The sequence below is a fragment of the Neovison vison genome, chromosome 14 (genome assembly GCF_020171115.1).
Source record: "Neovison vison isolate M4711 chromosome 14, ASM_NN_V1, whole genome shotgun sequence".
NCBI lineage: Eukaryota > Metazoa > Chordata > Mammalia > Carnivora > Mustelidae > Neogale > Neogale vison.
In genome coordinates, this window is record NC_058104.1 from 16,204,418 (window position 1) to 16,218,348 (window position 13,931).

The following is a 13,931-nucleotide window of genomic DNA, read 5'->3' on the forward strand; positions in this document are numbered from 1 at the left end:
CCAAAAAAATCCTGCTCCTCTCAGCTGTCACTTTTCAATCCACACATCCACCCAGGCCCCAAGCAAACACTGACCTACTTCCTCTCTCTACAGGTTTCTCTAGCCTAGGTATTTTAAAGAAATACGACCACACTATTTATGTTTTTTGTGATGGGCTTCTTTGACTTAGCGGCCCATTTTCAAGGTTCATCATGTCATACTATGCATTGGAATTTCATTCCTTTTTATTTCCGAAGAGTATTCCACAGGATGGATATTCTGTTCATTCAATATTCATCAGTTGAGGAGTATTTCACTTATTTCCAACTTGGGACTACTATTATTGTTTTTAAAGATTTTATTTATTTATTTGACACAGAGAGAGAGATCACAAGTGGACAGAGAGGCAGGCAGAGAGAGAGGAGAAGCAGGCTCCCTGCGGAGCAGAGCCCGATGCGGGGCTCGATCCCAGGGCCCCGAGATCATGACCTGAGCTGAAGGCAGAGGCTTTAACCCACTGAGCCACCCAGGCACCTCCCAACTTGGGACTATTATTACCTTCTCCTGTGTTTATTGGACATCTGTATATCTTCTCCGGAAAACTCTGTTCAGATCCTTTGTCCATTTTTGTAATCAGGTTATTTGCTCAAGACACATAAAACTCTGAATTTGAAATTTCAAAGTACAAAATTTTCACTTACATGAACAGAAAACAGGAGACAAACTGGTAAATCTGGGCTATCTATACACATAGCACTCAATAACTCCTGAAAATTAATAGAGCAATAATATTTTATCTATCTATAACCATCTGCTACCCATATTATCCAAATAAAGCTACAGAAATTCATTAGGGAAAACTCACATCTGCACATCATACGGCAGTTTGAAGAGCTTTCACATGCATCATCTCCCCCAAGCAATTAAGCCTCAGAGCAACCTTGAAAGGAAGGTGTTATTGTTTTATTTTACAGTTAGGAAACTGAGGATTAGAGGCTATTTTTAAGAACCTGTCAAATGAAATAAAGATAAATAAAACATTCACATAAGCATCTAAGTCTATTTCTCTGGGCCTTTTCTAACATGTGTATTAAATTATTTGTAACTGAGACAGATGGTGAATTCTAATCTTAAAGTTAGTGTATTAGTACTTCTTTGTCAGAAGCTACGGTTAGTGAAATCTCTCCACTTACTTTTCTCTAAAATCTCATTAATGACTTCATTAAGTATATCACTTGCTTTTTAAAAAACTGGGTAGGGGTACCTGGGTGGTCAGTTAGTTAAATGTCTGAGTCTTGGTTTTGGCTCGGGTCACGCAGAATCTGCTTGAGATTTTTCTCTCCCTCTTCCTTTTGCCCCTCCTGCTCATTCTCTCTCTCTCTCTCTCTCAAATAAATAAATAAATATTCAAAAAATTAAAATTAAAATTAACACCTGGGTTAATTTAGTGCCTCGGAAACTGAAGGACTGGGCTACTGGCTGTAAACAGGTAACACAAGTAAGGGGTACCACCCACTAAATCCCATTCTTTTGAATCTTGGCCTTCAAAAAAAAAACAGAAACAAAAGCAAACACACACACAAGGACTCTGTCAAAAATCTCAGGGAGGGTTTAGAATAGACTGTAAAATGCGATGTAGTGAGAACTGGGACACAAAGCCCCTGATTCCTTCTCCTACGAGCTAAGTGCTACGTGATCCGATACGTCAGTCCGCATGCTCCCATGGCTTTTGTTTGGCAAATGTTCATCCTACAATATTTTAAGTTTCATAAGCACAGACTCTATGACTAATGACATCACATCGCCACAGTCCTTCTGACTGGAAAAGTCCCTCTGGCCCACTGCACACAGGACTTTTCAGTGGCCGCACAACTGACATTTTGGACTGGATAATTCTTTGTTGTAGAGGTTTTCCTGTGCATTCTAAGATGTTTAAGAGCACTGTTGACCTCTGCCTACTTGATGCCAGAAATACCGCCCTCAGCTTTAACAATCAAAACTGCTTCCAGACATTGTCAAATGGCCAAGGTTTCCCCACAGAGTGAAAAATAGCAATTTTGCTCCAGTTGAAAACCACTGATTTAACAGGATGTCCAAAGAGATATTTTTCAGGTCTGCTTGTTTGTTTTTTCCTATAGCCCTGGATAACTAGAAAAGAAAATACATGCATTCCCTTTAATAGGAGACGAAAATTTAATATAAGAAGATGCTATTATGGTTATATTCTTTCTTTAAAGGTCTTTTTTAAAATATTATCTATAAACTTAAGTATGTACAGACAGAACAAAATCATGGCTGGGATCTGCATCAAAATAGCACCGGGGTAGACAAACGGAACACAACAGGCTTTTGTTCATCATACTATTCATCCATCTATATTCAAAAAAACTCTGTAGTCATAGTTTTAAAAAAAGGAACTCCACACAGATCTCAGTAGATAAGTAAACAACCTGCTGCTGACTACATCAAAGCCTTACAGTTCAAGAAAACAACAGTTAGCTGAACGCCTGGAAAGAAATGCTCGGAGAAAGAGCACCAGGTGAGTCAAAGCACTGAAAAGCATCCCATACACCGGGGAATAAAGAAAGCCTACTGCACACCCAGACAGAATCCATGCTAAGAAAAGCCCTGAGAAGACACTAAACTTTCACCCAAAACGATTTTCAAGCTCAGCACAAATAGGAAGTGAAGACAAAGGCAGAGCTGGCAATAGCGTGGCCAAGTTTTGAAGGAATGCCCCCAACACACAGTCAATCCGCAAAGACTGGGAAAGGGCTTTTATTCCTCTTTTTTTCTTTCACTTCAGATGCTCAAGGAGATCTCTATCAACATTCCCTGGCCGCTAAAACACAGGCTTCACAGGTAATACCCAAGACAGTACAGAGTCTGTACGAAAATGGTCTCGAAAACTCATTGAGCAAACAACTAAAACCCAGAGCAAGCAACAAAAACAAACCTGAACAATGGGAAGAACCTGATTTCCAGAGTTAACACATCATAATCTCCAAGATGTGCAGTGCTCAAGAAAATGTCACAAAGCATATGAAGAAGCAAGAAAAGTATGGCCTATTCACAGGAGAAAATAATAAAAACTGTCCCGGAAGAAGCACAAACATCACACTTAAATTGCTACCAAAAGACTAAGTCGACTGTCTTAAACATGGTCAAAGAGCTGAAGGAAACCAAGTAAAATGTCTGAACAAACACAGAATGTCAATTAAGAGATAAAAACAATTTTAAAAAAAAGAAACCAAATTTCAGAACTAAAAAGTAAAATAACTGAAATGAAAAATTCACCAGAGGGTTGCAACAGCAGACTGAGCAGGCTTTGAGAAGAATCAGTAAGCTTGAAGATGTGTCCATCACCCAGTCTGAGGAGCAGGAAAAGGAAAAGTGCATGTAGCTTTATAGACCTGTGCGACACCATCCAAGAATATCAACATATGTTGAATGGAAGTCCCAAGAGGAAACAGAGAAAGGGGCACAAAGAATACACGAAGAAATAATGGTTTAAAACTTTAAAAACTTCCCAAATTAGATAAAAGACATTAATTTACATATCCAACAAGCTCAATGAACTCAAGCAGAATAAATTCTAAGAGATCCAAACCAAGATGCATTATAACCAAACTGCTAAAAGACAAAGCCTTCAAGAATCCTGAAGGAAGCAAGAGAAGAATTCATCACATACCAGGGATCCTCAGTAAGATTAACAGCCCATTTCTCAGCAGAAACCATGTAGGTCAAGAAGTAGTGAGATAACATATTTAAAATGGTAAAAGGAAAAACAATGTCAACCAAGAATTCCGTATCTAGCAAAACTATTCGTCAAAACTGAAGGAAAAACAATGTCAACCAAGAATTCCGTATCTAGCAAAACTATTCGTCAAAGCTGAAAGAAATACAAGGCATGTCCAGAAGAAGCAAAGCTGAGGGAGTCCAGCACTAATGGACCTGCATTACGAGAAATGCTAAAAGCAGCCCTGGTAAGCAGAAAGGAAGGGACACTAGATAGACTTGCAGCACCACACAAAGAAACACAGAACGTAAAGCTTGTTACAAATACAAAAAAAGTCTGTATAACTGAACTTTTTGGACTATAGCACCTCTTTTTTCCCTATACAATTTAAAAAACAAATGTATAAAACAATAATCATAAATCTCTGTTAATAAGCCTATAATGCATAAAGTTGTAACCTGTGACAACACAAAGGAGAAGGAATGAAGCTTTGTATGACCAGTTTTTGAATACTGTTGAACCAAAGGTGGTATTTGTTCAAAATAAAGTCAATCCTCATTATTTGCTTATGCCATATTTGTAAAATTACCTACTTCCTAAAATTTATCTGAAACCCCAAAGTCAATATTTTAGGGTCAATATTTATGGTCATTCACAGAGCAGCAAAAAATCTGAGTCTAGTACATACATCCCAAATGAGGTCAAACAACACAATGTTCTCTTCGCCTTCTTGTTTAAGCTTTTATACTGCAAATGATGTTCTTTTGGCAGCCAACTTCATGTCCCACTTTTTGCATTCTGTGCTTTTTCTTAGCGCTGTTGCTATTTAAAATAGCTCCCAAGCACAGGGCTAAAGTGCTGTGTGGTGTTCTGAATCACAAGAAACTACGATGTGCCTTGAGGGAAAATATCCGTGTTAGATAAGCTTCATTCAGGCATGAATTACAATGCTGTTGGCCATAAGTTCAATGCTAATGAATCAAAAGTATACGTAAAATGAGGCATCTTTACACAGAAACACACAGAGAACAAAGTTAAATACTGAGAAGATGGCAAATACGTTGTGACAAGAGGACTCCCAAGAACTTAACCCTTTATCCCCCAAGTCAGTTTAGTATTTGCTAATGCAGCATTCGTGCAACTTCACAGAACTGTAAATATCCACAGATAAAGAAAATTAAATGTAGACTGTTGTAAATTCAAGAGGTTAGTTTTAATCCCCAGAGGAATAACCACCAAGAAAATAACTAAAACATGTATAGAAAGGGAAACAATAATGGAGTCAAATTGTACATAACCAAAAAACAAACACAAAAAAAAGACAGTAATAAGGTGTACAATATAAAAGATATAAAATTTACAAAAACAAAGAGCAAGATGTGAATGGATTAAATTATCTACATTAAAAGCCAGAGACTGGCAGAATGAATTAAAAAAAAATCCAAGTGATCCTCTGGATCACTTTAGATCCGAAGACACAGACAGACGTGAAAGGAAGAAAAATATTTAATGCAAATAGTAATCAAAAAAGACTTGACATAGCTATACTCATATAACACAAAACAGCTGTTAAGTCAAAAACCATCAGGAAAGAAAAAGAACATTATATATTGATAAACAGATCAATCCATCAAGAAGATGTTAACAATTACAAGTATATACATAGTTAATAAAAGAGCACCAAAATACATGAAACAAAAATTTATAAGCTAAAAGAAAAATACAGTTCTATATTAATAATTATAAAATTCAAAAACCTTATTTTAAATAACAGAACTGGGAAGAAGATCAAAAAAGGAATAGTGCATTTGAACAATATGATAAACCAATAATACCTATGACATATACAAAACAAAGCACCCCCCCAAAAAAATACACATTTTTTTCAATTGTACATAGAACGTTTTCTAGGATGCACCCTATGTTAGACCATAAAACAAGTGTCAATAAATTCTCAAAGACTGAAATCATACAAAATATTTCTTCAATCACAATGGAATAAAAGCAGAAATAAACAACAGAAAGAAAACTGAAAAACCAACAGATAAGTGGAAATTAAGCAACAGTTCTAAACAACCAGAGGATCACAGGGAAATCGCAAAATACTACAGATGAACAGAATTTTGCTAAAACAGTGCTCAGAGAAAAATCTGTACTTGTAAACACTCACATGAAAAAAAAATCAATAACCTACCTACACACAATAAATACTAGAAAATGAGAAGGAAACTAGGCTCAAGGCAGCAAAAGGAAGGATATGACAAAAATCAGAATAGAAACAAATGAAACTTGAGAACAGAAAAATATAAGAGAAAAATAATGAACCCAAAAGCTGGTTCTTGCAAAGATCAACACCAATAAACAGTTACCTAGATTGAGCAAAAAAAGAAAAAAGACTCAAATTAGTAAACTCAGAAATGAAACAGTACACCACTACCAAGCTTACAGAAATAAAGGATCATGATAATACTATAAACAACTATATGCCAACAAATTAGATAAACTAGATGAAATGAACAAATTCCTAGAAACATACAAATTCCCAAAGTGACTCAAGTAGAAATGGAAAATCTTAACCAAATTATGACAAGTAATTGAATCAGTATTCAAAACCTCTCTACAAAGAAAAGCCCCAAAACAGGCTTCACTGGTGAATTCCTCTAATCATTTTAAGAATCAATACCAATTCTTCCCAAATTTCCAAAACCGTAAGAGAAGGGAACACTTCCTAACTCATTCTATAAGATTAGCAATAGATAAATCCATCCTACGATAAATTTATTTCTCACAAAGGTGTGAGTCTGTAATTCTGAAGTCGTTCACATGCACATAACTAAGGCTGAAGTTGCTATGTTGTAGATGATGAGGGCCAGGCTGGGTTCCTGACTGTCCAAGAAAAAAGTTACAAAAAAGCACAAAAGGAGTAATAGAATGAACTCTATATTTGCTGATGGGAGTTGAAGATACTGGTAAAAACTCTCAGTTGTGTATTTTAACATACACCGAGAGATACACATACATTTCTACTTCTATCTGCTGAGAGGCCCTGGAAGCACTAATACCCGAATATAAAGGAGCATATCAAGCACCCAGATTTCGGAGTCTAAGTATCATTCTTCAGTAAGAGGAACTAGAGCTCCTTAGAAAAGTGGCTGACCCCAAAGCTGGGCAGGAAAAACACAAGATGGACCTGGAGCCTCTTCTGGAATCAGATAATACCAAGTGTTTGTTGTAAATGCAAGAAAAGACTCGGAAGCCGACACGGAAGCCGACCCAACAGAGCTACTAATGGCCAAAGCTAGAAAAATATGAGCAATGAAGTAAATAAACAACAGTACTGGATTTTCTTGAGTCCAAACTAATATAATAGTAAATTTTAAAATGAGGGAGAAATGAGTCTTCCTTAAAGAAGCAGTCCAATTATTAAATGTAAAAAAAAAAAAAAAAATCAGTGGAACACCAAGGTAATAATTTGTAATAATCCACCAATGAATGAAAAATTTAGTGGGCAAATGCTTAAAGAGAAACAGCATATTTGCATAGACTCAAAGTACCTTCCCAAATATTTATTAATTACACAAAGGGGAAAATGTTAAGGTGTAACTTTACACTTGAAAGCCTAGCAGACACCCTCTTGATCCAATGATAAAAGCTACCACCACTGGAACAGGACAGAATGTTATCATGTATACCTTGAATAGGACCTGCTGAGAAGGTCACATCACCCCTAGGGTAGTTTCCCAAAATCCATAACTTTGCTCTAACCACGAGAAAACATTACACAAGATTTGTGACCCTCAGTCTTCCAAGGTGTTGAGGTTATGAAAAACAAGGACGGACTGAAGAACTGTGACAGACGACAGAAAACTAAAGAGATATAACGACTATATGTGATGAGGGATCCCGAACTGCATCCTGAAAGAAAAAGGGTATTAGTGGGAAAACTAATGAAACTCAAAGTTTCTAGTTTAATTAGGAGCACTGCATCAATGTTAATTTCTTTTTGATTATTTCTGATAATTGTTTTGATAACTGTTCCATAGTTAATGCTCCCTAATTAACATTAGGGAAAGGTAGGTGAAAAATGAACAGAAGCTCTACTATCTTTGTAAGTCTTCTGTATATCCAGAATTATTTCAAAACAAAAAGTTTATGCCTGGGGGTGCCTGGGTGGCTCTGTGGTTAAGCTGCTGCCTTCGGCTCAGGTCACGATCTCAGGGTCCTGGGATCGAGTCCCGCACTGGGCTCTCTGCTCGGCGGGGAGCCTGCTTCCTCCTCTCTCTCTGCCTGCTTCTCTGCCTACTTGTGATCTCTGTCTGTCAACTAAATAAATAAAATCTTTATAAAAAAAAAAAAAGTTTATGCCTGTAAGAATTTAATGACAGAGCAAGAGTCTTATATTTTAAAAAACAAAAACAGGATAAAAAACAGAAAGTAGAGAATAATTTCAACCATGTTTTTGAAAACATAAGAAGACTCGGCGGGGGGAAAAGAGAAAGAAAGCAAATGCTCCAGATCATTAACAGTGATTTGTCTGGATTCTGGAATTACAAAGAGTTGTTTCTCTTTATATTTTATACCTTCTTGTATTTTCTAAAAGTTTCTATAGCAAGCATGGATAACTTTTATGATCAATTATATAAAACCATTTAAAAAAAAGAATTACAGCTCTTGTACCAATACGATGAATTAAAAAAAGAATTATAGCTCTTGTACCAATATGATGAATGAAGAAATGGCATAGACTGGCAAGTATTAAATCATTTCGTTTGCTAAAGGGTGAAATATTAAGAATGTAAAACGAGGGTGCCTGGGTGGCTCAGTGGGTTGAGCCTCTGCCTTTGGCTCAGGTCATGATCCCAGGGTCCTGGGATCCAGCCCTGCAACAGGTCTCTGTACAGCAGGGAGCCTGCTTCCCCACCTCTCTCTGCCTGCCTCTCTGCCTACTTGTGATTTCTGCCTGTCAAATAAATAAACAAAATCTTTAAAAATAAAAAAAGAAAGAAAGAAAGAATGTAAAACAGAATTCGGCATATAAGTGGATACAGTGAGTTAGAGACAGTAGAGCTTTTCAGCCTAAGCCACTGGACAGCTAATGGTGCCTTAACAAAACCAGAGGAGGAGGGGCGCCTGGGTGGCTCACTGGGTTAAGCCTCTGCCTTCCGCTCAGGTCATGATCTCAGGGTCCTGGGATCGAGCCCCGCATTGGGCTCTCTGCTCAACAGGGAGCTTGCTTCCTCCTCTCTCTCTGCCTGCCTCTCTGCCTACCTATGAGCTCTCTCTGTGTGTCAAATAAATAAAAAATTAAAAAAAAAACCAGAGGAGGAGGTTCACAGACAGCATAATAAACCCCACTGTGGAAGGACCTGGGGATCAGCGGGAAGAAAATATCCAACAGGCAACTGCAAACAGAGAATGAAAACTCGGAAAGGAGACTAGGGTCAGAGACAAAGAATTCAAAAGTGGCTCGGTCAGTTAGGCGTCCAACTCTTGATTTTGGCTCAAGATCCCAGGGCTGTGAGACAGAGCCCTGCAGCCAGCTCTGGTGGAGCCTGTCTCGAAGATTCTTGCACGTCCTGTCTCTCCCCATCTCTCCTCCCCCTGCCCTGCCGACCAGGCACTCAGCTTGCAAGTTCTCTCTCTTAAAACAAAACAAAACAAAACAAAAAACAAGAATATAAAGGTGTCTATCTACAGGTATTTAATGAACACATAGAGACGGTTCACTTCTCCTACCACTATAATGCAGAGCAATAAAAGAAAGCCAAGGATGAAATCAGAGAGAATTAGTCAGGCAGAGAATGAGCCAAAGAGCTAAAGAGGAAATTAAAAAGGAACTGACAAAGGACTGGGAGAAAATACTAAAGAGACTGGTGGGTCTGATAAGGGGTTAATACCCAAAATATATAAAGAATTCATACAACTCAACACCAGGAAGCAAATAATCTGATTCAAAATGGGCAAAGAACCTAAAGAGATACTTTTCAGAAGAGGACATCCAGATGGCCAACAGACACATGAAAAGACGCTCAGCGTCACCAGTCATGAAGGAAATGCACATCAAAACCACATGAGCTATCACCGAACACCTGTCAGAATAGAACAAAAAAGACAAGAAATAACAAGTGTTGGCAAGGGTATGGAGAAAAAGAACCCCTTGTGCACAGCTGATGGGAATATAAGTTGGTACAGTCACAGTGGAAAACAATATGGAAGTTACCCGAAAAATTATAAACAGAATTACCATATGATCCCATAATTCCATTCCTGGGCATTTACTTACACAAAAAGATGTATGTACCACTGTTTACTACAGCATCATTTAGAGTAACCGTGATATGGAAGCAGCCCAAGTGTCCCCTGATAGATGAACAGATAAAGAAGATGGGGTACACGTGTGCAATGGACTATTACTCAGACACAAAAAGAATGAGTCACTACCTATGTGACTATTTGGTTGGAACTAGAGGGTATTAACGCTACATGAAATAAGGCAGACAGACACAGACAAATGTACCATATGATTCCACTTATATTTGTAATCTAAAAACAAATGAATAAACAAAGAAACAAAGAGAATCAGAACTATAAATACAGAGAAATGATGGTTACCAGAAGGGGATGGGGATGGGAGATGGGCAAAATGCATGAGGGGTGGTAAAAGATACAGGCTTCCAGTTACTGAATAAATACATCATAAGAATAAAAGGTAGAGGGGCGCCTGGGTGGCTCAGTGGGGTAAAACCTCTGCCTTTGGCTCAGGTCATGGTCCCAGGGTCCTGGGATCGAGTCCCACATCAGGCTCTCTGCTCAGCGGGGAGCCTGCTTCCTCCTCTCTCTCTGCCTATCTCCTCTGCCTACTTGTGATCTCTGTCTGTCCAATACGTAAATAAAAATATTTTTTAAATATTTAAAAAAAAAAAGAAGAAGAAAAGGTAGAGAACAGGGAATACAGCCCAGTGTCATGTCACAGTGTTGTACGGTACCAGACGAGAGCTGCCGTCATGGAGAGCACAGCGTAGGGCATAAACTTGTTGAATCACTATGCTGCACATCTGAAACTATCATGTATGTCAACTATATTCAAATTTTAAAAATTTTTTAAAATAATTAACTAATCAAAATCTATGGAATGTAGCTGAAGAAGTACTTAGATGAAAATTTTTGATTAAAGACTTATAGAAGATTAATATTAATAAGTTAACAATCTAAGCTATAAAAAGAAGAGGGGCAAAAAAAATAGTAGTAGATTACTGAACAAGAAAACAAAGATATAATGTAGAGGATTCACGAAAGACAAAAAATTGGCAAAGCACTGATAAAACTAATCAAGGAAAAACAACCAAATGCATGAATGTATTAGGAATGAAGAGGGGGGTTAATTATAGAAACAGCAGAGCTTTAGGTAAATTTGCATGCAATGCTGAACAGAAATTGATTATTACAGATGGTTACAAATTTGGTCACCACAGCCATTCATTTTTACTTACCGCCAACAGAAGACACATTTATTTGCACAAGCCAAGCTTGGGGTAGTTTCCATGCAACGATGGCTTTCAATGCCATAGAATGTATGTTTATAGCAACCTCCTCTCCCTCGGAGCATTGACTGTGAAAGTGAAAAAACAAATGATAATCTGGATAAAATCCTCAAGGCAAGGAAACAGAACACGAAGTACATCATATTTAAGAAAAAATGTGCCTTTCATAACCATAAATACCCCTACTGGTATCGGCATGACGCAGAAAATTAACATTACAGTGTTTTGATGGTGCTTTGGGTTTTGATGGTCCTTTAAGTTTTCTAAAACCCAGTGAAATAAACTATGATTCATTAACTCTGAAAGATCAATAGAGAAGACCACTGATGCCTGCACTTTCAAATCCATTCAACTGCCTCAGACAATGTGAGTCCAATAATACAGAAAACCAAGGGGTAGGTACGACAGGCTCCCAGAAGAGGGCCACAGCACTCACGCGAAGGGGAATCTCTGCTTTGAGTAAGGGAGGTGCGTAAGGGCATGCATCCTGAAGTACAGTCTGTGTCGAATGAAGGGCAGAACTTGAACATACTGAGACCGTTAAGGGGACAAGTAGCATGAACGTGAAAGACATATTTTTCCCAAAAAGGACACTATTTAATACATGAGTCGTAAAACCACGGTGAGTGTAGGAAGAATGAAAAGTTGAGGAAACAGTGCAGATCAACTTAGGGTTAGAATCACGAGATATTACCAAGCTTTCTGAGGTCACATCAGAAAGCTCCATCTAGAATTTCTGCAAGACAGGCTGGATTTCAGTAAGAGCGAAATCTGGGGGGAAGCTATGCAAATAAGGCTATGGTGACTTGGCTCCCATCAGCGGAGGAAAGAGGCAGGGTGCTAAGGAGGTATGTGATGTTGACTCAGGTCAGCTGCGACTGAGGTATGACGGAATCATCAACAGGAACAAACGAGATGCAAGGAGCCTGTGTGTGCGCGTGCGTGTGTGTGTGTGTGCGTGTGTGTGTGTGCATGCACGTGTGTGTGTGATATATATATATATATCAGTGTGCTAACATCATAATGCTATCCATAATGAAAGAAAATTACCAAAAAATCTACCAGCTCGATTACTATGTTGGTCGATCACTAAGTCTCATTTTTTGCCCTGATCAAAAAGGTTCCCTTGTCCATCTCACTTGGTACTTGCATAAAGTAAAGTAAGAAAAAATACTGTTCAAGGTAACTAAAAATTCTCTTTCAACTTCCCAATAAAATATCCAAAAGGCAAACAAAACATTCAAATCCTGCAAACAGCACTGGAAACTAAAAATAAAAGCCTTCCAAATGCCAAAGTCAGAGGGAAACCAGCACTAAAGGAGAAACGAAGTTGAAGACCTAAAGATTCTAGTATTTACTGAGAAGGTAATGAACCTCAAAGACGGGTGTTGAATGTACAAGAATGAGTAAGACCGAGCCCCCAACCATGATCCAGTACGAGGAAATGTCAAGTAAAGAGGCAAAATGGGGGGCGCCTGGGTGGCTCAGTGGGTTAAGCCTCTGCCTTCGGCTCAGGTCATGATCTCAGGATCCTGGGATCGAGCCCCATATCGGGCTCTCTGCTCAGCAGGGAGCCTGCTTCCTCCTCTCTCTCTGCCTGCCTCTCTGCCTAACTTGTGAACTCTGTCAAATAAATAAATAAAATCTTAAAAAAAAAAAAAAAGAAATAGGCAAAATGGGTAATGCTATTACAATAGGGTATTTGAATCAATCAAGAGTCTCCTGCAAGCAACAGAAACGGACTGTGGCTGAAAAGAAAAGGGATTTATTAAAAGGACCCCACAGCTCACGGAATCTTCAGAAAGGCAGGAATAAGGCCGGCTGGCAGGACCAGGCCTCCATCCCTCAGACACCATCACTCTCGGGACACATCAAGGCACCAGCCCTGAAAAGCAGAGGCTGCTGCCATGAGCCCAAGCATGAGGTGTCCCTGCCCCAGGTCCACCTCCTCACTCACCTCACACTCCAAGTCTCAGGCAAAGGCAAGCACCACCCTAAAGGATCCTGTTACACCCACTGCCAGCCCGAGACACCAGGGAACAGTGTCTCTCGTCCTCGGCTTCTGAAGCAGGCAGTGGGTCCTTGCGCTCAACAAAGCTAATGTCACAGAATTCCCCAAACACGAAAAGGCCCAGATGCTGGGCCAGCAGAGAAGAGCCAAGTGTCCATCATGGTGTCACTCGGCGTCCCAAGATGGACGCCGAGCCAGCTGGCCTTGCAGGCGCGGAGAGAACTTCCCAGAGGGGTGCTGTGCACACTGAATACCGGAGGGCTATAAGGATAAAGGGTCAGAGGCATATGAGAAGAAGGACGACACGCTGCTCTTTCTAAAACTGTTTTCTCGGGAGCCTGGGTGGCTCAGTGGGTTAAGCCTCTGCCTTCAGCTCAGGTCATGATCCCAGGGTCCTGGGATCGAGCCCCGCATCGGGCTCTCTGCTCCGCAGGGAGCCTGCTTCCTCCTCTCTCTCTGCCTGCCTCTCTGCCTATTCCTGATCTCTGTCTGTCAAATGAATAAATAAAATCTTTTAAAAATAAAATACCTATTTTTTCTGTAAGTTTTATAGCTTTAGTTTAATTCATGATCCATTTTCAGTTAATTTTCATGTAAGATGTGAAGTTTATTTTTTCAGAGATTTTATTTTTATTTATTTGACACAGAGAGAGAGGGAGGG

General features: G+C 39.1%; 1 protein-coding gene across 2 annotated transcripts in view; it reads right to left on the reverse strand.

Annotated features, from left to right (window-relative positions):
• Positions 1-13,931, reverse strand: part of LOC122896102 (S-adenosyl-L-methionine-dependent tRNA 4-demethylwyosine synthase TYW1-like) — a 199,397-nt gene that overhangs the window by 114,095 nt on the left and 71,371 nt on the right. For both annotated transcript variants that reach the window (XM_044234071.1, XM_044234070.1), the window contains exon 10: positions 11,209-11,327. In XM_044234071.1, coding sequence (XP_044090006.1) covers positions 11,209-11,327 — 119 coding nt within the window. The remainder of the gene's footprint in view (positions 1-11,208; positions 11,328-13,931) is intronic.